This window comes from Camelus bactrianus, chromosome 7 (genome assembly GCF_048773025.1).
Source record: "Camelus bactrianus isolate YW-2024 breed Bactrian camel chromosome 7, ASM4877302v1, whole genome shotgun sequence".
Lineage (NCBI taxonomy): Eukaryota > Metazoa > Chordata > Mammalia > Artiodactyla > Camelidae > Camelus > Camelus bactrianus.
The window spans coordinates 71,690,579-71,716,543 of record NC_133545.1 but is presented as its reverse complement, the minus strand read 5'-3'; the positions used below and the strand labels follow the sequence as shown (position 1 = coordinate 71,716,543).

The 25,965-nt window shown below is 34.2% G+C and overlaps 1 protein-coding gene across 8 annotated transcripts in view; it reads left to right on the top strand.

The window, feature by feature from the left end:
* LOC105062383 (platelet glycoprotein 4) overlaps window positions 1–25,965 on the top strand; it is a 73,332-nt gene that overhangs the window by 43,270 nt on the left and 4,097 nt on the right. For 6 of the 8 annotated variants that reach the window (XM_010946639.3, XM_045510460.2, XM_010946635.3 and 3 more), the window contains 13 exons: window positions 1,274–1,367; window positions 1,850–2,061; window positions 10,508–10,668; window positions 14,650–14,797; window positions 15,234–15,413; window positions 16,973–17,064; window positions 19,055–19,101; window positions 20,869–20,938; window positions 22,039–22,226; window positions 23,155–23,273; window positions 24,221–24,294; window positions 24,834–24,888; window positions 25,724–25,888. In XM_010946639.3, the coding sequence (XP_010944941.1) occupies window positions 1,942–2,061; window positions 10,508–10,668; window positions 14,650–14,797; window positions 15,234–15,413; window positions 16,973–17,064; window positions 19,055–19,101; window positions 20,869–20,938; window positions 22,039–22,226; window positions 23,155–23,273; window positions 24,221–24,294; window positions 24,834–24,888; window positions 25,724–25,888 (1,419 nt within the window). In that variant the 5' untranslated portion in view covers window positions 1,274–1,367; window positions 1,850–1,941. Of the gene's footprint in view, window positions 1–1,273; window positions 1,368–1,812; window positions 2,062–10,507; window positions 10,669–14,649; window positions 14,798–15,233; window positions 15,414–16,972; window positions 17,065–19,054; window positions 19,102–20,868; window positions 20,939–22,038; window positions 22,227–23,154; window positions 23,274–24,220; window positions 24,295–24,833; window positions 24,889–25,723; window positions 25,889–25,965 lie in introns of all 8 variants that reach the window. The other 2 variants (XM_045510462.2, XM_045510461.2) reach the window with 2 other exon arrangements.

The following is a 25,965-nucleotide window of genomic DNA, read 5'->3' as shown; positions in this document are numbered from 1 at the left end:
AGGTGCTGTATAAGTTATACTTTGCAAAGGAGATTCTACTTGAAAAATATCTAGTCCTTATTTTCAGGTTTATGTAAGTTGTTGCATTGCATTATGATAGCCCTGGACAAAGCCACAGGAGGTAGGATGTAACATGATTTCAGAGAGCAGGGAAGACTATTCCTCACACTCCACCCCCAAGCAATTAATAAAAAGCCAACTCTGCCTGCTCAGTGAGACATAGAATTCCACGAAGAATAGATCACTTGTTAAGGCTTGTATGTTTTTCATTTACATTGGAAAAAACATGTGACATCAATGACTATTCAAGCTTCTTAGCCATGAGGACCTCAGTGTGAATCAGTCTGCTCATCCTGATTTACAGTGGAAGTATCCTAGGCATAAGACGAAAAGGGAAATACTACCAGGTACAAAGAGTGAAAAATAGACTGCCATGAAAAATGTTCATAGCATTTGTCTTTCTACATTTTGGGGAAAATCTATTTTCCCTTATTTTCTTACCATTACTTTCTTAGCTGTTTAATTAATACTCCTGAAAAACTAAATGTTTCCTCAAGTGGAAAGAAATACTAATAAAATCATAAGAGTGGTACTTCTATCACAACAAAGCTATGGAGGGAAAATCAGGGACTATAACAAAATACAATTTGTTTATCAGTGTCAGGTCAACCCCATTTTATAAAATGCTGTTGTAACCAATATAGCTCAAATGAATATGTTTTCAATATTAGAATACTAAATTCTTAATAACTTTGTACATAGGATCTACTCATTTCACTAAGTTTTCTTCCAATCATTATGAAATAATCATATAATTATATAAATATACCAAAGATTAGACTGACTACATGAAATACATATTGATACAATCTAGTTGATTTTAACAGAATTGGCATGAGTCAGCTGCCTGTCACAAAGTGAACAACATTGCACTCAAATGTTAATAAATATATATTTGAGACTAGTAAGAAACCAAAACCTATCCCAGAAATTAAGCATCCTCTACATTATATATTTTCTTGAAAATCTTTTCACCTTTAGACTATCCAAAAGCCAGTTATTAAAAATAAAATTGAAAATAAAGTACTCTTCTTTAAAATATTTCAATGTTTTCAACATTGTGTAAAAGAAATAATTCAAGTATTAACTAAACATTCACAAAAATGGAATTTTCTTTTAATAGTGATTATAAGTTTGATGATATTAGAGAGTATAGTATTAATTTTCTCACAATGTATTTTCCATGTTTATTCATGCTTTTCTGTTTTAACAGATAGCTTACAAATGATTAGAAGAACTGATTCCTTCTGAGACTCATCAGATCATTACCTGTAAAATCCAGATCTTGCTGTCTGTTTGTGAAAAAGGTATAGTAAACACCTGTCCCCATTCTTGGTCAGCATTTAGAAGGAAAAGACATCAGTCCACCCACATTCAGTTTGCAGACGAACTCCAGGCAGGGTGCAGATGGGTGTGTTTGGGTGCAGAAGCCACATTAAGAGATTCCAGTAAGTGTCCCAAGTGGAGGGAAGGCAGAGAGAGGGCAAGGTGAGAGTGCAGTAAGCATGCTCTTCTTAGATAAGATTTCAGTGTGTTAATCATACATAGGAAGAAAATTTTAAAGAGGAAAATTGTGAGGAAATGCTCTATGTGAGAATATTGATTACTTCTACCACTGATAGACAGTTCAAATCGAGAAAGGAAAACACCTAGAAAATTTTGTTAAACCCATAAAAAAGCATTTGTTTATTTACGGCGGGCAAAATGGTCTGTTTCAGTTGGTGTTTTCCTTGTACTTTGATCTTTTTGTAGTGATATTTAAGCTTCGGTTTTATGATCTCCTTCTAAGGCTAGAAACAGACCTCTTGGAAACCACATTAATTAGACCTGAGAGTGAAAGAAGCAAGTGCTGAATCTTAATTTCTCCCCTGAACAAGAAAAATGGGCTGTGACCGAAACTGTGGGCTCATCGCTGGCGCTGTCATCGGTGCGGTCCTGGCTGTGCTGGGAGGTATTCTAATGCCAGTTGGAGACATGCTCATTGAGAAGACAATTAAAAAGGTACAAGTCGTATCAACAATATTTCTTGTCATTCTGATTTATTCTGTCTTCCATCCCTTTTTGGTTCAGGGTGCCCGTTTTGTATTTCACTCTAATCGTCAATTTTGTGTCTCCAACACAAAGGTGATTATGAACCACAGAACTCTACATGATAGAGAAAGGGTCAAAGTATGATGTACATTCTGTATGAATGCACTGCCATCTTAAGCATAATTATCCAAGTTTTAATGAAAAAACTATTATAGGTATGCAGATTAGTAGGATTAATTGCTTTTAATTATGTCCATAGAGTATGCTGATATGCTTTTGAATGAGAAATGAGTGTTATTTTGTGAGGGTACATTTATAAAAGTAGTTGCACTTTGGTTAATGTTGAAAAAGTAAAATCATATTTCACATATGTAACTTCAACATAGTTGTTTAATATTGATCAGGAATAGTTGGTAAAACTGTAGAAGTTATTTTTGTTTGGTAAACTGCTCTATATAATATGTGTAATAATTTATGATTGTCTTACAAACATTTCCTATTGATGAAGTTTTACAATTGACTTTGAGAAAATATTTTCAGAAATATGTCAAACATATCCCAGTATGTATGTTACAAGCTGACTGTAGTTATAACTAAAAAATACATAGGCTTTGTACAACAAGCCAGAATTTATCTCCCTTCCTAGTTCCTTCTAATTCAGCTTTCATGCTCAAAACTTTATTAGTAAGGAGTGGGAAGGCTAGAATAAGGAGAAGATCTGCTCAAGTCCTGAACCAGGAATGGTAAATTTAAATGGCTTCAGGGTTTTGGAGACAGAGTTTTTTAAAAAATTCACTATTGTGCATTTAGAAGTGTGTGTCCTGCCCAAAGGCATCTATGTTTTTTTTTTTTAAAACATAATGCTGCCCAAATAAAACATCAGAGTGCTGGCCTCAGCTGTCAGCCTGCTTGGGATGTCGGTGACCGAGATGTTAACATCACAGTGCACAATGAGAACAAGAACGGAATCGTCAACTAGGCTTGACTACTCATTCATCCTGCAGTGTCTGTTCCTGCCAAGACCTTTAACTGTCTCATCCATCTCCTTCCTTGGAATTCCCAGTTTTCTTGACATTATTTTTAACATAGTTCAGTAGAGACAGACAGGCAACGGTGAGGTGAGAGTTACCTAACAGTGTGAGAGGGACTTGCCTTTATTCAATACCCTTTCTGTTCTATAAACTGTGCCTCCCTTCTTCTGTGTGTATCTTCTGTGGAGAGAGAACAGGACCACTTCTGACACAGACACTGTAACTTACCTTTCGGAAAAATCTTCAGAACTGAAAAACCACAATAATCTTTCAGTACACAGCATTTGAAGTTATTTTTTCTGATATATAATTAATGACAGTAGCTGAGTACTGATGATCTATTTTTTCTTATTATTCAACAATATTAGACTCTCTGTTAGATGCCATGAGAGTGCTAGCATCTATTTAAATGTGAAATATTTATCTCATTCATAATGGCTAATCCCAAGGAAGTAAGAGTTTTGAGACATCAGAAATTTGCTTTTGTATACAGGCTAAGAGAGAATAAAATATTTACCCCAAGGAATACAAATTTTAACTGGGGAAAAGCATATTGTAAAAAAAAAAAAAAATCCTGTGAAACTCCAGAATTGAATTTTAAAGTGTATAATATGGGAAATAAGTACTATTTAGAAAGAGAAATTTATCACAGTTTTCAAAAACTTCAGGAAGAAAGTGAGACCTGAGTTTGATTTTGAAGTATAAAACTTTGAATGTATATAGAGGACTGCAATAAAGGTGTCAAAGGACTGATTAATAGTATGGAAAAAGTTGTGGACATGTAACTAAATGTCATAAAGAGGGAAGGAAGAACACAGAAAATGTGCCAAAAATATAGGGTTAACAAGAAAAATAATTAGAAGGACAGCATGGGGTAAGATTTAGGAAGCTTTAAACATCAGGCAGAAGACTATTAACGTAATGATGTGATAGACAATAGTATTTGATGTATGTGTTCTGGTAGGTGTTAGATATAACAAAATGTGCATTCAGAGATTTCTTTTTTAATGGAATTGCAGTCAGTTACAATGTGGCAATTTCTGGTGTGCAGCATAATGTCCCAGTCATGCATGTATATACATATGTTCATTTTCATATTTTTTTCATTGAAGGTTATTAGATATTGAATATAGTTCCCTGTGCTATACAGAAGAAATTTGGTTTTTTATCTATTTTTATATATAGTAGCTATCATTTGCAAATCTCAAACTCCCAAATTTATCCCTTCCCATCCCCTTTCCCCCAGTAACCACAGATTGTTTACTGTGTCTGCGAGTCAGTTTCTGTTTTGTGGATGAGTTCATCAATGTCCTCTTTTTTATTTTTTTTAAGATTCCTCATATGAGTTGTATCGTATGGCATTTTCTTTTCTCTTTCTGGCTTAGTCCACTTAGAATGACAATCTCCAGGTCCATCCAAGTTGCTGCTAATGGCATTATTTTATTCTTTTTTATATCACTGTGTAGTATTCCATTGTATAAATAAGTATTCCATTGTATAAATATACCACACTTTCTTTATCTAGTCATGTGTAGATGGAGATTTAGAGATTGAAATCAAATATATTATATACTAATATACAATACTAACATACTATACACGAATATACTAAATAATTTATTTAGTCCTACAAAGAGCTTCATATATACCAATTCATTTAATTTCACAATTATCTATGAGTAGGTACTATTACTTATCCCATCTTACAAGCACAAGATCTTAAATCAACTTGCCTACTCATCTAGCCAAAAGGAAGAAGAGTTTCCAAACCTCAGCAATTTGAAGGCAGAGACAGAAGATTTACACACTCTTGTTCTCTTTAATTCTACAACAGAAAGTGCTGGAAACTGAGGAGACCCAAAACAAGAAAACCAGGCAAAGCTATATAGGACATGAGCACTTTCAAGGAGAATTTAAGACTCTTTTAGAAAGATCTTGGCACAATCTGTACATAAAAAGCACTCTGGTGTTGTGTGGTGGAGTACGTAAAACTGCTGGGTGAGTGATGCAGTTGGTTAGAGGGACTAAATAGGGAGAGAGAGGAGTAAAAATAGCAAACTGCAAGATGTCCAGTTGATGTACATTACTCATGGAAATGTATACCTTAGAATAAAAGGACAGGTTTCATAAGCGTTTTGATATGAGCATCAGTGTATATTTCAAAGACCAGAGCTCAGAGATTTGATCATTAATATAGAGATTACAGGTAAAACTGAACAGTAGATTTGCTTCCTAGGGAGTTTGAATGTAGAGACAAAAGAACAGAGGACCTGGCATACAGTAGGAGTCACATCTCTGAATCTGTGTAATTCCAGAGAGCCAACTGTCTAACCCCTGCCTCAGGAGCATTTAGGCTAATGATGTTATTTTACAAATACATACAAGTTTTACTACTGGTCAGTTTTTGTTTACCATTGAAACTCATTACAGATTACTTGCTTCATCTAATGGACTATTACCAAGTTGGGAAAGTTATTACCTGTATATGTGCCATTAAAAAAAAAAAAAAAGGACTGAAAGTGCTTAATTCAAAAAGATGAGAAAATCATTTCATGTTATCATCTAACTTTTAGAGGGCTGGGACACTTGATGCCTTCCAGTTTTAAAAGATGGTGTATCCTGATACCAGCATCTTAAATGGCCTGATATAGTCCATACATTTTACTTTATATATATGTATATTTCTTTATTCTTTATTTCAAAGGAGTGTTTTGTAGGGACTTCATGCTTTTCATAGATTATAGCTGAAAACTTTCTTACCAGTATTTTAGACTATGATTCCTCGTAGATTTGTGTGGAGCCAGCAGGTTTATGTAATATTGCTAGAGAGACTAAAAGTCAATGGTATGAGCTGCCATGAATGTGAAATTTAGAAACGACCAAAGGACTTTAGAAAAAGGTCAAAGTTCTGCCACCATTTACAAAGGACAATTTATCACTTGATATTGTTAATGCCATTCAATAACGTTTAGTGAACACTGTCTAACATAGGCAATTTTACCTATATTTTAATTTAATTTCCCTGTGATATCAATGGTAGAGCACCAACAAGGGGATTGAAGATTCTTTTTTTCCGTTAAAAGACTAATGTTCAGTGCTACCATCTTTCAGTTACACCATCGTTTTCTCCTCCCATTCTTGAATATTTTAGTAGCTTAAAAAATGCTTTCAGATAAAATGAATTGAAACAATAATTATTTGTTTAGTAAAATGATTAAATTTTAAATCAGTAGTCTATATTTACTAAAAATCTGTTTGTGTTAATTTCATAATATATGAAAGTGTTTCATTAGAGTATTTCCAGATAATGATAAAATAGTTTGTACATTTTCATAGTGTCTAAACGCAAAAAAATGCCTGACGTATAGGTTGTTAAAGATGGTAGAATTGGTTTTAAATTTAATGACAATATATGAGAACATGAAACAATCTAAAACAAATTATAAATTTAAATAGCAGTATAAAAATGGATTAAACATTCATATATTTGCATATTAACTCCAATACTAAAGTCACTTAAAATGTTTTAAGAAATAGCAGGTCAGCATGTGTAATTTTCTTCCTCCAGCCAGATTTAATATTAATATAGTTAACTATGCCAAATACAAAATCTCCCATTTTAGGTTCTTATGTAAACTCTTGGTGGCTAATTTCCTGAGTTTCAGAAACATTAAATCTAATGTGTTCCACCAAATTTATTCTGGGTTTTAATTGATGTCTTGATAATCTGAGAATAAAACCACTTTCTGAATCTCAGCACATGTCACTAATACTCTAATTCACTCTTTCTCTCAGCATGCACACAAATGTGCAAAATAGTCATGTATGAGAAAAAAAACTTAAACACTGGAAAATTGCTTGTAACTGGTCCTAACAGAACAAATTGTGGCCGTGAGTGGAAAGGATGAAAAGTATTTTCAGCTTGTTTCTGCTTTTTAGGGAAGTTTCATGTCACTGGATACAGAATAAATTTAAAAATGATTCAGTAGCAGAAAAAGATGTGTTACAGGATTTTACATGAGGTATTGCCACATGACTGGTTTAGACAGTAATGCTATGAACCAAGTAGTTAAAGCAAACTGGAAAGTAAATGAGATAAGAATTCTCCCTCTGAAGGGTGGGCAGGATTTGTATAATAATAGCCAGTATTTACTAGATGCTTGCTTTGTGCTAATGCTGTTCTAAGTGCTCACATTTATTAATTCTTGTAACAACATATGAGGATAAATATTTAATTACACCATATTCCACTTAGTTTGACATTCAAAAATACTAATTTTATAGTTCAACCTATTATTATTATTATTATTATTATTCCCATTTTACAGATAAGGAATCTGAGGTCCAAAGAAAGTAAATAATCTTCCCAAGGTTAAATGGTTAGCATTTGGGGATTAAACTTACAGCCTCTAGTTTCATTATTAACCAGTGCACTCTAGGTTTTGAGTGAGAAGCCAGTATACTTTGTCTAATGGAGACCCGGGTAAGGAAATCTACTCATAGATTAAAATCTGCTGTATGTGATGCTGTCTCTTGGCACTCTGTAAGATGCTTGAGAAATGGGATGATATATTTTCTACATATGTGCTCTATATACACTTCACTCATTGGAGATACCAGAGACATTTTAATAGTTACACTAAATTTGCCTGTCATGTTGATGAGTACTGCTTTTCTGTAACAGCAATAATCAAGTGATCATGTGACTAGATAGAAAATATTACCGTCCAAATATCTGCTTTCAAATTAATGTAGCAAAATAGAAGTTTCAAGGTAAATGGAAGTTTTAACCCAGCTGGAGACTCTGCCATGTGAGAGTCACCAGGTTGGAATCCAGCTGTTACCAGATCTGGAGAGTCTGAATGCTTAAAATCAGGGACAGATTTTTGTCCCTGTAAACAAAAACTGACCAGATGTACACATCAGCCAAGTGAGGGGATTTTAAATTATATTACTTTTCTTTGCACATAATTTGTGCTGCAAATTTAGTGAAAGATTTGCAAAATAGGCCAGATAGTCCAAAGTCCATTTGAAATCAAACTTCAATTCACAAAGGACATAAAAACTTTTGCTCCTTTTAAAATTAAAGGAACTTATGACATGTTTAGTCTTGGTTTTGAAGGAGGCCTATACGATTTTCAAGTACACATGATAGTGTTAAGAGAAATGCATTCCTATTCTGCCTGCTTCAGTATTTTTCTCTTTGTCTCTGGATCATGGTGTTATGGAAACTACACAAGGTTAGAGTGAAAGGCCTGATTCTCTGTTATCTACTACTAAACTGTCATACAACATTGAATCAGACATCTTTTCTGTAGGACCCACTTCTACCTCTAAAAAAAGTGGATGGGGTTAGATGACTCTAACAGCTGGTAATTCAGTGTGTTCTGTTCAACTCTTTGTGTTTCAGCTTTCCCATTTAAAAAAGTATCTCCAAAGAAACAAGTAAAGCAAAGTGATTCATGGCTTTTAGAAGAAAAAGGCATGCTACACTTACAGTGTCTTTAGAGTTAGGGAGTTTTCTGTCCTGCCAAGTATATTCTATCACAGTCTCTTTTGAATTCTGTAAGCATTTATTTAAGACGTACATGATAAATAATTGATATAGTATTAGTCTTTAAGATTCTTATACTAAGAGAGTAATCATGTGTATGTGTGTATGGTCCTGTGTCTTTTCCCCTCATAGTCTCTTGAAATGGGTAAATTAACATAGCTTTAAGCTTCCATATGGATTTCAGCTTCTATACCCTGTACAGTGAGGGTAAACCCTTTACACTTAGAAAACAGCCATAATACTTGACCTATATGCACTTTTTCTTAATTTTGGCCTTGCTGTGGAAATAGACTTTTTAGAAGTAAGTTTCTCAAGTACAAGTGTTGGAAAGAGTCAGAAGGTCTCACATCACTAGCAGCACCAGTGGACCCAGTGTGAAAGGTTGCAACAGCACAGGATTTTGCAATGGTGTCTCAGCTGACGTCTGTCCTTCTCTAAGGAATGCCTTTATTCTCTGCATTAAGCAATAAGTATCCTGAAGATACGAAATTTAGTTTGACCTCTACCAAGTAGGTGCAGAGGTGACAGGAAAAAAAGACAGTAAAAACATGATGTAAAGAGGACTCGCCTAAGGGTCAGAGACTAGGATGCTCATCATGACTGTACTTCTACGTGTTTGCCGGGTTGCCCTTGGGCCAGCCACCTGGGTTCTCAGAGCCTCAGCATGCTCCACTAGAAACATGCTAACGCTCACTGTCCTTTCCTGACCCATCATTCCCTGAAGTGATGCTTCCAGGTGAAGGAACAAGCAGGTCGGCCTGTTCTGTACCATGGGTCTTCGGCTCGCTGTCTGTGGAGGACTCTCCTCCTCTCCCTCTGGCGCACCAGGCTGAGTGGGAGTTTTACACCTGGGTGCCCGCCCACGGTTCTCAGTTGGAAGCACTGCCTGCTGCAGAGTCAACTTGTCTGCCTTAGCTACTGCAGTTTCACAGACTTCCTGCTCAGAGAAAGACTTGGAAGGAAACCACAAGAGCATCTATGATAAAACTCCTCATTTTACAGAAAGCAAAACTGACCTGAGGGATTTGATGACTTTCTACTCGTTCCCACAGCTCCTAAAGCACAGGAGAGATTTCTAATGTCGGGTTTTCTGATTGTGTCACTGGTCTTTTTTCCACTTGTCTATCTTCACTACCGGGGGCATCAATGATCTTTAAGGAGTAAGACAACTTCCTTATTTCATTCTTTTATCTAAAAAGTGGTAACCTAATAGTAATGAGTTAGACGGCTGTAATATTTGGAAACAGGGACTAGTAGGTTTTTGCAAATAGTATATACTGAGACTTAGGAAAGCCACATGGAGCAGGATTTTAAAGGGGAGAAGTCAAATTTGTATTTTTCTTAATTTAACAAATGGTAAGTCATCTTCCCCTGAAGTGTTCAACTTTTAAAGAAAAGGAAAAAGCTTCTAATACCACTAGATTTTTCTGAGTTTTTCTGTTTTGCCTCCTCAGTCCAACTGAGGGCAGAAGAGAATTTAATGTTTGACGTGATAAGAATTTTTTGGAAAAAGCTTTAATAAAATTTGCTTAATAAAATGTGTTCCAAACTGTCGCAATACTGCCACAGGGTCACTCTAAAGCTTGCCAGTGGTTGGCCTTAAAATCAGCAGACATGTCTGCAACATCACACCCCTTGTAAAATGCTGACTGAAAGAATGTATAATAATTTGTTCAAAATAGTTCTGCTGAAAGCGTGTGACAAGGCTGTGAAGGTTCTCACTGACAAGGCACTTGAGCTTGGTCCCTACATTGACTAACTACAGGTTTTAACCTCCCATAAGTGCCCATATTTACTACAAATATATAACCCAAACTTTTTCCCCCCATAGGAAGTTGTCCTGGAAGAAGGTACAATTGCTTTTAAAAATTGGGTTAAAACAGGAACAGAAGTTTACAGACAGTTCTGGATCTTTGACGTGCAGAATCCAGAGGAAGTGAGAGTTAACAGCAGCAAAATTAAAGTTAAGCAAAGAGGTCCTTACACATACAGGTGAGTCCCCACAACAAAGTGGCACTCTTTCCTTGACTTCATGTATTTCTGAAAAAGCTTCCATTTGACAAATGTCATAGTATCAAAACGTACTTTGTATTTTCTTGTCATTAATATATATTGAAATACTTTGTTTCTGCCTATATAAAATCCTAACCTAAGGATTTAACTAGTAAAAGTGATACAATTTCAGGAAGAAAATTATAGTTTTACCTTTGTGGCTTATATTCACAAGAATTTTAAATATACATGCTAAATAGAAAAAAAATCTATCAAAATTTTAAAAATCAAAGTATTTTAGAAGTCCTAAAGTTGAATGTGTTGGTTATAGGAGTGGATCCCACTGTGTGGCTCCTGGACCAGCAATATCCACATCACCTGGAAACTGAGCAGAAATCCAAATTCTCAGGCCCCTCTTAGATCACATGAATCCAAGTACTCTTGGTGTGGAGCCCAACAAGGAGTTTTACAAATACTCGGGATGATTTCAGTACATACTCAAGTTTGAGAACCATAGCATTAAGCTGACTTTACATAACTACAATACCTGAAAAGGATTTATGTTCAATCTTATTTCTGGGTCATATGAGTGTTTGTCTATTCAGTAGTTTCATTCTTACATTTTCTCCAGTACTGAGAGTGAATTAATAGTTTAACACACTTTTGAATAGAATCATAGAATATCAGAACTAGGGGGAAAATAATGAGGCAGAAGTTTTCATTTCATAGATTAAAAAAAAAAAAAAAAAACCTGACCAGGGGACTTGAAATGACTTGTCCACTTTAACACAAACCTAGGACCTGATAACTCTGACTTTTGTGTACATTTTCTCCTAATTAAATTATAAACTATGCTTTGATAGGAGAAATGATTTAATTCAGGGGACTATACATATGTCTTTTCCAACTATCAAAGTAAGAAAAGGGGAGACTGAGGTGCTAAAATTACTAACCTTATCCAAGGATTAGGAATATATTTATGATATCCATATGAGAACAGAGTTAAGTCTTACTGGATCATTTGTTATTACAAATGTAGATTTTCCCCTCAAGAATAATTACAACTAGTTGTACACTGTGATCAAGTATTACCACAAAATTTCACATCTGGAATGATTTCTTACAGTTCACAGTATTACTTTCTCATCTGTTTTGTAATCCATAATTACATACTTTCTTTGCTTTCCGTGCATTAATATGTTCCTAGAGTGACAACTCACACTCAAACATAGCACATGAGACATAAGCCTCAGAGAGGCCTTGGTGGCTGTTCTGTCCTGGTAATTATCCCCAAGTCTCCTGTCTCCATGCAGTTGTCTGGGACAAGTCACAACTCTGTGAAAGATAATTTGATTTTCATTGTTTTTTTAAAAAAAAAAAATCTCTGGAAAATATTTTTATTTTTTCATGGTCATATAGTTACATTATGATCAAAGCCCTGTATGACTATCTTGTTCCAAAAAATGTTGTAGCTATGTTGTATATACCTATGAATATCTAAGACTCACATATGACTTAATAAGAATCTAAGCATAATTGTTTAAAATAAATACCCTGAAAGATCTGAATGCCTATGAGAAAAGAAAATAGTTGTTAGAATTTGAAAACTCATTGTGGTTTTTTGTTTAATATTTATTTTCTGTGGAGGGCCATGTTTTTACTTTAAAGGATAAATTGGGGAATGGGAAAACATACAACAATCAATCCGGTTCTAGTCCTGCTCTGGCAGGTGCCAGCTACTATCCATTTTATTCTTTAACCTCTCTCTCTAAGAGATGGAAGTGGGGGTGGGTGAGATGTGATTCACTTACTTACAGGGGCAGTGAGGGAGGGCTGGGGAACAGAAGGAGGATTTACAACTAAACTATAGAAATAATAAACTCCTATTTACATAACAACGTTAAAGGGATTTATGATCACTTATAAGTCATCTTGTCTCATGGTGTCACCAAAATGGAGATAGTGTCTGCTTGGATGCCTTAAATAATGGGAAAATAGCTTTCAGCAATAGTTAATAGTTTCAGAGTCGTCCATGTGTGGAACTGAGCCTGCCTCCCCATAAAATTATACCCTGAATTCATTTGAAATTGTAAGTGGAGGAGGATGTCTCTCCTCAGTGAGAACCACAGGCTTATTTGGCTGCTGAAGTGAGCCTGATGGAAATTTGACTGACAAGCTTTAAAATGGGTCAAAACATGAAACTGCCCAGATTAAGATCTGAATTATATACATTCCAGCCTACACCAGCTCTCTGAATAGCCAGTAATTCCTTCACAGTATTCTAAATCCAACATAAATCTTTTTTTTTTTTTTTTAAGTTACTTTGGCAGTAGTACAAAGAAAGCAATCTTGGGCTAAATCTGAGGCAAATTCCTGCCTTTAACCGTATTAATCAACACTTTCTAAAACTTGCATATATTCTAATTTTTAAACAAAAAATTGAGTGATTATATTCTCTTTTTTAAGAGTACATTCTAAACGCAGCCGTCAGTTTAAAGATTATTCTGTTAGTACCATCTACTGGTATAATGTTGTAAGTACAACTAAGTAAAGGAATTTGGGTCACGATTCTTTTGCTATTTCAATCCATATATAGATAAATATTCCTGAAAATAAAAGGGTTGTAATTTTAAGTGTTAATAATATGTAATCTAATTTTAAAATACAGTTATCTAAGAGAAAATAGTAATTGAATAGTAATAGACTGTCCTGGCTCTTCGTATGTCTCCAGTACTCCAAGAAGAGGAAATAATAAAGTTTTGATGAAATTATATTAGAAATAAAATTTAATTCTATCTTTTTGAGAATTCCCTTTTTAAAGAATATGAACAATTAATTTATTCATTCAAAAATATTTATCGAAAACTTAACATGTACCAGACGCTGCTTGGGTGTACAAAATACTTATTTACCTTATCGGCAGGGATTTACATTTTTATTATACCTAGTCAAAATCAGGTGTGGTTTTTCTTGGTTTGTTTTGTTTTTACATTTCAGTCCTATGTTTTTTTACATTCTTAAGTTAGGTAACAAAAGACTATTAGAAACTCACACCATAGACACTGAGATATATGACAGCAATGAATAATGCATGTATCTTATGTCATCTCAGTAAATATCTTGTTCTTGCAAAAGATTTTTTTACCTAAACATCACCCTTCACCATATTCCTATAAAGTAGTTGGTACTTTGCCTAGAGATTTTAGAGTCAGGAGCTTAGAACTAATGAGGATACAACACATGGCAAGGGATGGAGGGGAAATGATCTGTAAAATGGAAATTATATTCCATTAGTTCTCTTTAATTCTCATTAAAATACTAGAAATGATGGACAAGCCAGTGCTAGGAAGGCTGTGCACTTTGAACACTCTTTCTAATATGAGAAAACATGCTGTTACCATTCTGCTACTTAAACCTCTCTCCCGTCCCCTGCTGACCCTCCAGATAAAAGCTGAACATTTGAGTATGGGACACAACACTTTAATATTTGAGATCTTGTTTATTTCAGTGGCTTTATTTCCTATGACTCTCCTTACTTGGGCTCTGTAAACCAAACTTACTGAAATGTGCATTTCTAAAAGTACACCATGTTCTTTTTATCTTATACTTTGTACCCTACTTTACCTAACTAAACTTCGATTTGTCATTCAGACACTTAATGTGGAACTGTATCTTGTCCATTATCCCCACCATGACTATCTCAAGCCAGGGTTTGAACCTGTTCTGTTTTTTCCCACAGACTGTGTAAACTCTAATAATAACACATATTCCTTCTCCCCTGCTATGCAAACCTAAGAACCCCCTTCTTGTTAATTTGCTAGACTCAGGATTGGCTTGTTTATCATTTTAATCTACTTGTTTAGCATAATTTCTGACATAGGCTAGGTACTCAAAAATTATTTGCTGCATGCATGAATGGCATTTGAGAATCAATGTTCACTTGAAACAATTTTTAAAATTTTATTTACTTCTGTTTTTCAGAGTTCGTTATCTAGCCAAGGAAAATATAACCCAGGACCCTGAGACCCACACGGTCTCTTTCAGTCAGCCCAACGGTGCCATCTTTGAACCCTCACTATCAGTTGGAACAGAGAATGACACTTTCACCATTCTCAATTTGGCTGTAGCAGTAAGTATACAAACAGCAAAATTACTTGTTTTGAAATATTCTATAATCCAAAATAATCTCATGATTACAACTCTTATTAGATATTATTTAGTCATTTTTATGAAAGTGTGTTCTTATGTCATTAATTTGAATTAAGATCATTTGGAAACATGACAAGATCATATAATCAACTGAATTACATGACCACTTAAAGTGCACCATTAAAAAGGTAGGACTTACCTTTTTAAAGTCTCTTCCCGTGGCTCACACTAGGCAGATAAATGTAATCATTCAGAGATTAGGAAACATTACACTCTTAGTCGTGGCAAGATTTTGTAGTAATTTAAAGAATACAGTTAAAATTGTTCTATCAAACTTATTTCTAGTATTTATCCATGTATTTGTTAAACACCTGACGCTGCAATTGATCACTTAAACAGTGATTTTGTTTTTGTAGGCTGCAGCCCACCTCTATCCAAGTACACTTATTCAAGGATTGCTCAATTCATATATCAAGAAGTCCAAATCTTCTATGTTTCAAAGAAGAACTGTGAAAGAACTATTGTGGGGCTATACAGATCCATTCTTGAAATTGGTTCCATACCCTATTGCTACCACAGTTGGTGTGTTTTATCCTGTGAGTACCAAAATTGAATGTTGCTATTGTTACTTTAATTGGATAAATATAATGGCATTGGCAATTTCATAATTCTGTAGTTTAATGTACTAACCCTATTTGTGATCTGGGAATACATACTCTGCTTTTTAGAAAGTCTCTATATCTCCATGGATTTAGCTTTTCTTGGCAAAATTCACTTACCCAAATTTAACAATTAAATTTAAAATTCGGAAACTGAGATTTAATAAGATTTCTACTCATCAATAAATATCCACTTGTTTAAAGTTAGTTTGTAAATTGGTAAGGTTTTGAACATTGTTTTCAGTTTTCTTTTCCTGTCAAAAAAAATCCAAGTTTAATACCATATTTTTATTTGCAATATATATATTCACGTCATCTTCCTTCTCTAGACCTCTTACAAATTGGTTTTAATGTAAATTTAAGTTAGCCAAAATTGCACATGAGACTGATACATCAGCAATGTCATATTTTCATAGAATTAGTTGATAAGAACATTTGTTAATCTACAAATATCATGAAATGGCAGTATGAAGATGAAAGAAAATGTGAACTTGGTGATGTACCTAGTTACAGCTTAATGTTTTGAATTATAAATAGGACAAGATGACTCCTCAGTTGATATTTTGAATTCATTTGGCACTATATGTGATATTACTTATATTCTGCAGTTCATTGTTGTATTTTACATTTAGATGGATTTCAGGGTTGCAGGGTTATATATCAATTAAATATGAATGTACAGTAATTTCAGAGATCAGAGATTCAGTAACTTTTTTTTTAATTGAAGTGTAGTCAGTTTACAATGTGTCAGTTTCTGGTGTACAGCATAATGTTTCAGTCATACATATACATACATATATTCCTATTCCTTTTCATATTCTTTTTCATTAGAAGTTACTACAAGATATTGAATATATAGTTCCCTGTGCTACACAGAATAAACTTACTATCTATTTTATATATATTAGTTAGTATCTGCAAATCTCGAACTCCCAATTTTTCCCTGCCCGTCTCCTTCCCTCTATGGTAACTGTAAGTTTGTTTTCTGTGTGTGTGTGAGTCTGTTCTATTGTAAATAATATTTTTTAACTCAAATACTCTTAACTCTTTCCTGGGCTAATTCTGTTTTTAATTTTGTGTACCTAATCTTCAGTAAGCACTTACTAGAGATCATGACATTTAGAATACTTCTAGAAATCTGTCATTGTTCTCATAGGTTTTGTTCACTATCCCCTCACCTCAGTGTGATAACAGCAGTGATCAAAATGGCATTTCTGGCTTAAGGATGACAGAGTGCTGGAGCTGGGTCATGTCAGCTTCTGATTGTTGTTTTCTTCCTTTGTCTCAGCATCTAGCACTTATTTCTAGGCACCTGTTAGAGTCTACCTTTTTAAAATGTAAAGACCAATCATTTAAAAACTTTATTGCATATATATTTCATATCATGTAAGTTAATTATGAATAAGTAGTGTTTGACAAATGTTAATTATATATTTTATAACACAGAAAATATGGCTTGTTCTAGAGGTAGTGTTTTTTTGTGCATTTCTTTCCAGTACAATAATACTGCAGATGGAGTTTATAAAGTTTTCACCGGAAAAGACAACATAAGCAAAGTTGCCATAATTGACACATATAAAGGCAAAAAGTAAGTATCCAGGTAAACTCTGTGTGTGTGTGTGTGTGTGTGTGTGTGTGTGTGTGTGTGTGTGTGTGTGTGTGTGTGTGTGTGTGACACTAGGGGACTGTAAGGCAGGTAAGTGGTTTAGTAACAACTGCTAAGGCACAGGCACCCACCTGTGGAACACAGCGGCCTGTATCTCAGCCCTAGGATCGAACTCCTGTTGTGCCAGGCGTTATCCCTTTAGTTGTGACGACTGGCCACACCAGTACAGAGCTGCCGAGTACCAGCCCCACTTGAGGGTTGACCTCTATGCACAAGTTCTCTTACCTAAAGAAATCTAAGGGGACTATTTCCATCTCTGCGGCATAACCAGCACTATCACGTACCCATACAATTATGTAACCATGAATGGAAAGGAAGACAACACATCAACTCTTTGTCTAGCAGGTAGGAAAATATATCTTACTGTTTTTTTGTTTTTGTTTTTTTTACTGAGCATGTCAAATAAAAATTGTTCCTTCCAGTGACATGATGTAATGTGTCTATAAAGATGGAAGCTCAGTGAATCCATGCCAGTGCTTTCATGATCTTCTTCAAAATCTTCTCGTAATAGTTTTCTATATTGCTAACACAGCTTTTTAAAGACTTTATCAATGCAAAAATGGAATTAGTATTTTATGTTCTAAAATTTACATACTAAATTTGAAAATAAAGAGCCTGCCTCCTATGAAGTAGTAACAGAATGAGATATATTCATAGAGCCAGGATTTCCTTTCATTCCCCAGCTCCTGCCTGTTCATCTGTCTAAAATAGGAAGAACCCCAGTATATATCAAGAAAATCTTTTTTTTCTCAGAGTTAAAATGTGTTTTAGAGCAGTTATTTCCTGACAAAAAGAAAGTAATGAAAGTCAAAATATATGAAATCTTTTTATTAATTAACCTCACGCTAAGTCCCTATCTCAAAATTGTATACAACAGTTAAATACTTCTGTATTCCTTTATCTTGTATTCCTTTGTCTTCTGCAGAGACCATAGTCACATATATTTTATAGAAAAGTCTAATGGAGGAAAGCAAACACTTGTAAATACTCATTTCAGGGGAAATCATATCACTGTCTGGTGAAAAACATGTGTATTTCCTCCATTTAAATATTACAGAGAGGTTTTGAGAAGAGTTAGTAGGTGCTCCAAACTTGGGTAAGAATTTCACAATAAGATTATGCTAAGGTTAATTTAACTGATGGCGAGACTGAGCATGATTAACAGCTTATGTTGTTTAAAAAAGCAACAGCGTGCCTTGACATCTTACTAGATGGGTTTTTCACCATCCTAACATACCATTTTCCTGTCATCAAAAACTGGCTAAGAGTACAGAGAAACTATCACTACTGTTGTTTTTATTGTTTCCAGATATTTTAACATATATCTTATGTAGATACCAGAGTATAAATGAGTAAACTCTGTCCTGCTTTAATGCCAGCTCATACAAGAGTTAAAAGGGGGGAGAGTATAAATCCATCTACTACACGTTTCCAGTCTCTATTGATCAAACATCTGCTTCTCTTTCTTTCCTCCTCCACACTCCCCTCTTGTCCCCAGTTACCCACTTAATATTTTCCTCCAGTTCAGTTTGAACACTCAATGTATGACACAATCCAGTTTTCCCACTGGGGAAAAAAACTTTCCCCTAAAAGATCTAAATTTCTGAAATGTATTTCTCAATGCTCTTTTCTGCAGAATTCTGTCAGTTCCAAGTTGTTTCTAACATTTGGCAGTTTTTATTTTGTAATCTGGTCACTTAGTGGTATCAGACATTTCATTCATCTCAACAAGATGAAAACTTCAAACAAAACATAGACCAAATGATCTAGAACATTTCTTAAACTTAGTTTGTCATGTCTAATCAATATTTATTATTTTAGTAGACGTAATGAATCCTAATAGACAAAGAAAGTAATGTGAGAAAGTGTTCTGGAAATGAGAATGTTAATTTTCTTTTCTTTAATCCCTAAGGAATCTCTCCTATTGGCCAAGTTATTGTGACATGGTTAATGGTACAGGTAAGGGAAATGTTTTGTGGTAATAATCACAATGGAACCACCTCCTTTCTCCCCACATAATCCACCACCATACCTACACTGTTCTGGAGGCTGAGGGTAAGCAGTTACCTCTCTTTATATCCCTCCACCATAATGCAGAGTGTCTATTCTGGTACAGGCTTAGTAAATGTCTGTCTAACATGATGGGATTTCTGAAGATTAACCACTGAGGATTAGCCTTTACTGTACTACTGGGGAAATGTTCGCTTTGTAAAAACTTGACTTAATCAACTGCTTTCCTGGCCACAAAATTAAGGGGTTAGAAAAACTTAGAGTAGTAGTTACTGTTTACATCTTTTGTAAATACTCTAGGGATGATACGTTTTAAAACTGAAAGTTTTTAAAAATGAAGATATTACAGAAGGTAAAACATATGGCCAACTGGAGCTTTCGTATGAGGTAGAATCAGTGAAGTTGCAAGACAGGGCCATACAGTTGGAATAAGATGGTCAGAATGAGAGAGAGAACAGCAGGAACAAAAACAAGGTGAAGTACTAACCAGAAAAATGTATGCAAAAATGTACATTCTGAATTAGACTTGGGAAGAAAGAAGGTACAGTGAGTCCATTTACAGATCCAGCTTATTTTTTTTTTCTTGAAGAAAAGCAAAGCATACATATGCCTATTAGTTTAAGAATTAATATTTTAAAAAGCAATGGAAATTGAATACCATGAGGTAATTAAAATCAAAGGTGAGCTGTCAACTATTAAGAAGCCAAAGCAGAGCATAATGTTTACAAACTTGGTGAAGCAATACTTATAGGAAAGTATAATATATTGTTATACTGTTAAATTTCATTTATCACAAGATTATCACAAAAGTGTAAATGAAATGTAGTAAGATTCCAAGGTTGGCGCACTTACCAGAAAAAGAACATGGTATTCATAACTGAAGGGTGGGTCTTACTGTTTTCATCAAATGAATTCAGTGGTGGGTCATTTTGGTGATACTCATTTGTGGAGCAAAGGGAGGAATTATCTAGTTATTTCTTCTCCTATCCAGTGTGTGCCATGGATCTTAACCATAGTAGAGATTCAGTAAACTCAACAAATGCCCTTCTATTTTGATGTATACATTTTCAAACTATTTGCATGGAATTCTGTTTAGTGAGAGAACTTTAATAAGTGATTTAAAAAATATTAAACAGCCATTAGGCAGATGAATGACTATCAAAAGTAAAAAACAACATTTACCAAAACAGGAGTTGTAACTGACCCTGAAGGTAATAAAAGTGCACTCTACTGATAGGGTGGGGGCGTTCTAAAACCAAACACAATCCTTATTTTAACAACATGTGGTTTTGCTATTGGTTTTTTAAACTCTTGTTTAAGGAGTGGGAACATTTAATATGAAATTGAGTACCAGTGAATGTGTACAGTGTAGAGTTGTTGAATATCTGGTAGCTGTTAGCCATACATCACAGTTAAGCACTGGAACTCTGCTAGAGCAAACAAATATTCCGTAAGTATAAAGCACACTGACTGGATTTTGAGACTTGTTAACTTTTATATAGATTACATGTTAAAATGATACTTCGGATGTATTGGGTTAAAGAAAATAGAACTGATGCTTTTATCATTTTAAAATGTGGCTTCTGGAGAATTTTTAAATTGCATATACAGTTTGCATTATATTTCTATTAACTATGCTGGAATCAAGATTTCTAGATTTGTCTGGGACATACACACTACATCTAATCCTTTGCCCCTGGCCTGATTTTTAAACAGATGCAGCCTCCTTTCCACCTTTCGTTGAGAAGACCCGGGTATTGCAGTTCTTTTCCGCTGACATTTGCAGGTAAGACAAAGACACCCAGCTATTTCTCCAGCTCAGAATCCTTCCCCCAACTGACAAAACACAGACCACCAAGATCACACTCAAAAATCAAGTTATTTGAGAAAAATAAATTTACGGAAGTTTTTCTTGATAGATTAAGAATACACACAGTATGAAAATCATAGTGTGTTTATTAAGTCTTTAAAAAATTAACGAATGTAGAAGTAGTGCAAATCACTCTCTTGTCATCTTTAAGCAAGAACTATTTTTTCTGTCTTCTATTAAAATAGTAGTATGTTTAATAACAGTCAAGTCTAGAAGGGCGTGCCCAAACTTTCTAAAGATGTCCAGAGATGATATACCATTGTCACTATGTTAATGTGCTCTACTGACACTACAGCACCTGTTCAAGTTTATGGGTCAAAGCTACCACATAGGGATTGGCACCCACACCGCTGTGTTGAATCCTAGCCCTGTTTCTAAACTCTGCATGGTGTGGGCAAGCCTTTAATATCTCTGAAACATTTCCCTATCTGTAAAACTGAAGACAGGAGCATTTCTTCAAATAGGGATATCTGAGGATTAGAAAAAAAACATGTATTGAGCCCCAGTACGTTGCTGAGATTATGGTGAACACTTGGGAAATGATGGAGGCGTAGGAGACATTTATCAAACACTCACATGCACATACCCCAGCAGGTGAGCAGCCTTTCTCTCCAGGGTTAAGTTTTAGAAGACTAAAATTTTATTTTTATTTCACTTAAAGTGGACATAAATGAAGGATTTGATGGAGTCATATAAATATTGAATCTATAGAGGAAAACTATGAGAAATGTCTTCTGTATAAATATTCCAGGGTAGTTCAAAAGCAGGTAGTATTCTCAGAAGCTTTTCAAAACAAAGGTCAGGACACCTCATACTCAGGTATTGAGTTCTGGTATGCTTTAAAATTTCACAAGATCTTTCTTTTCCTAAGAATTAAGCAAGAATTCTAAGATTATATCCAATTTTCATAAGTTAAGGCAATAATATAAATTTAAAAATAGGAAAAAAACACCACCACCACTCTCCAGAGTGAAGTTCTGGTTCCCAGAATGAAGCTTTCTCTTCCCTGTCTTTAGGTCAATCTATGCTGTGTTTGGAGCCGAAATTAATCTGAAAGGAATCCCTGTGTATAGATTTATTGTTCCATCCATGGCTTTTGCATCTCCACTTCAAAACCCAGACAACCATTGTTTCTGCACAGAAAACGTTATCTCAAAAAATTGTACATTATATGGTGTGCTAGATATTAGCAAATGTAAAGAAGGTAAGTAAAAGTTCTTAACTTCACAATCCATGGCATAATTTACAGTCTTGTTTAAAATGTAAATTTACCCTGGATTCCTTACCATCAGAAATTTAAACTGAAAAAGCAGTAAGGGGCAGATAATAAGGCTGGTAGTAGGGTAATTTTGTTTTAATTTTTGAACTGCTTTGGCAAATGTCTCTTTAGGTCCATTGCCCACTTTTTGTTTGGGTTATTCTTTTTTTTTTTTTTTTTTGAGTTGTATGAATTCCTTGTATATATTAGATATTAAGCACTTATGGCATACGTGGTTTGCAAATATTTTCTCCCATTCCATAGGTAGCCTTTTCATTTTTTGATGGTTTCCTTTGCTGTGCAGAATCCCTGGGCCCCATTTACACACAGGGTAAAATGAAAACAGTTCCTAAAATACACTTGAACATCTCAACTTACCCATCTGATATTGTGGTGACTTTTTCTACCTTAGAAAATGATAAATAAAAGTATATTTTCAGTATGTCTCTGAAATAAGAACTGACTCAAACATGAAATCTGGAACGTATCTTGTTTTGCTCACTTTCTTCATACTAGAGTGTATAAGAATAAAGAAAGAAAAACCTCTTAAATAAATTCTCAGTCCACAGACATATTACTGCCTGAATCATGAAGGTATATACTTGTTACTTTGTGATCAGCAGCTAAACTTTGTTCATTCCCATATATAACAGACATTAACGGACTGGACGATGCAGAATTTTCTATTTTTTTTTCGTTCAGTAACGACCAGATGTCAGAATATACCCTGACTTTCATCCCTTAGTTAGTATTCAAAGCCAACTCTGCATTTTTTTTTTAACTAAAAAGCTTTATTTTCAAGGGAATCTTTTCTACGAGGTATGTGAAATGAGGTAAATGATTTATTTCAGTTGTCCTTAAAACTTGTTTTCAGGAAAACCTGTGTACATTTCACTTCCTCATTTTCTACATGGAAGTCCTGAACTTGCAATACCTATTGAAGGCTTGAATTCAAATGAAGAAGAACACAGGACCTATTTAGATGTTGAACCTGTAAGCAAATACATTATTGATCTGATTTAATATTGCTTTTTAAAAATGAAGGAAAAATTAAATTTTCTTTTTGTCAGTCACATTTATTGATTATATTTACTGTATCAAAATTTTGATAAATTACCTACTTTTATTTGAAGGAAATTTACATTGATTTCTTTTATTGTTGCTTATGAAGTGCCAACGCAATTCAATTTTAGTTTTTCAGCATATGCAACTTTATAAGCCTTCCTGAATTTCTGAAAGGTCAGAAATAGCAATGATGGGAATGATTCTAACTGGCTTAAAAGAATTCGGTATAAATTAAAATTTCATGCTTATTTTACATCTAATTTCTGTGTAAACAAAGGGACACTGGATAGGAGGGATTAAAAAAAGATTTTATGGGTATATGTGCATTTCATGCAAGATCTATTATACTTAGTGCCAAGAAAAACCTATTAGATTTCCTACAGTGAAAGTTTCAACTTTTCATTTATTTGAATATTCTCCTTTTCAGCAGTCAAAGGAAATGCCAGAATTTTAGTAGTCATATTTGACCTGAAATAATGATAGAAGTAGGATTCTAATTATATGGATGATAACACGGATTCTGACTGAATATATATTTGACCATGCATAGTTCAGGATGTAAATTATCTATATGACTAGTTTTCAGTATTATTATTGACTCCCCAAAACAAACTTAATTAAATACCACAAAACTATCTTAATCCTTGAATTAGGCTTGTAAAAAAACTGTGTGCATGTCTATACATTTGTATACACATAAAATGTAATTTTGGAGTTATATATGTAGTATTTAATATGCCAATTACTTTTTAATACATTGCACAAGTTTTGAGTAGTAGTTTCACCTTAGGTTCTACGTAACAGTAAAACTTAATTTCAGATACATGAAATAATGTTTTTAAAACAAATCAATAATTAGTTTGTTCTCTTTCTAGATAACTGGATTCACTCTACGATTTGCAAAACGACTGCAGGTCAACATGTTGGTCAAACCATCAAAAAAAATTGAGTGAGTCTCTTGGACAGGTTCATTATGATTTTTAATATTTTCTTGTAAGAATGTGACTATATTCATGAAAGTAAGTGGAAATAATACAAAATTTAAAACAACTTGGTTTAATGTCATTAATTATTAAATGCTTATAACTTTTGAATTGTAACTAGTGTGTATTGAAATGGTATCAGCACATACTTTGGAATGAGTATTTTTGGCACTTCTCATTTTGCTCTTTGCCCAAATATTTCCATAACAATTGTTTCTACAATTCATATTTTAATTTCCTGAGTATAATTTGTTGAAAGGAAAATACATGCTTAGAAAAAGTTAAATATTTAGAAAGCTGTATTAGAAAGATTTGAGTGAAAGATGTCTGAGAAAGATCTCTATTAAAACTTAGTCAGTGACTTTTTTTTTCCCCTGTAATGAATCATTTAAGTTGTAACAGCCAATGATTTCTGAACATATATTTACAATGGTAAATTACTAGCATTTGTCATACATGTGTTATTAGTATATATTTTCATAATTATTTTCAATGTATATTACAGAGCATTAAACGGTCTGAAGCATAACTATATCGTGCCTATTCTTTGGCTTAATGAGGTTAGTATTTTTATCTATTAGTCACCAAAAACATTAACCTTCTTTATATAGAGAGAAAGCTTTTGATATTTGAAAACTGAGTCTATATGTCTAGTATTGGAAGTTGTATGTGTTTCCCTTGCCCCTATGGGTGAGTTTATATATTGTCAATTATATGATTAATTATTTGGGGAGAGCCAAATCACACAGAAATATCACCTTTCTTTGATTTCAGTGATTTTATTTTAGAAATATAAAAATAATCTAATATGATAGGACATATTTTGTAACGTATTAAACACTTTTTTCTTGTCATAGTGCTCATGTAAGGAAAAGAGCCATGCAAATGTGTAACTCCAGATTACTCAATGTGGATACTGCCGTGCTAATAAAAATCAACCAAGCTTATAAAGACCAGGTTAGAGTAGGTGTAGACAGTTTACGGTATTGCCTGACAAGATATTTTTAGTGTAAATCGTGCAACTGATTAGCCATAGAATTAGAAAATGCACTGCATAAGCCTTTAGAGGATGGAATATGTTGATCCCCTGCCATTTCCCTCTGTCACTAGGTAACAAACATCCTTCGGGAAATATTTCAGTGAGACCACCGTACAGATCACCGAAACCAGTGTATTGAAGAGTGCTACATAACATGTCTGTAGGGAGGGGGACTATGTTTTAGTCGCTAAATATTCTACCTTGGCATTTGTTGCCTTCTTTTGACATGCAAAAGGAATTCCACTGGCTTCTCTTATAGATACAGATGAATAACACCTATATACATCAATGGAGGGTTTTGAGTATTTTGCTGCACTAACCTACCAAATTAATGCTAATTATTAACTTGATTACAGACTGGCACCATTGGTGATGAGAAGGCAGAAATGTTCAGAAATCAAGTGACTGGAAAAATAAACCTCCTTGGCCTGGTAGAAATGATCTTACTATGTGTTGGTGTGGTGATGTTTGTTGCTTTTATGATTTCATACTGTGCGTGCAGATCAAAGGGAGTAAACTAAGTAAGTTTATAATTTAAAAAAAAACTTGTTTTAATTTTATCAAAAAGGGGTTATAAATTAGGCTGTTGATATTTCTG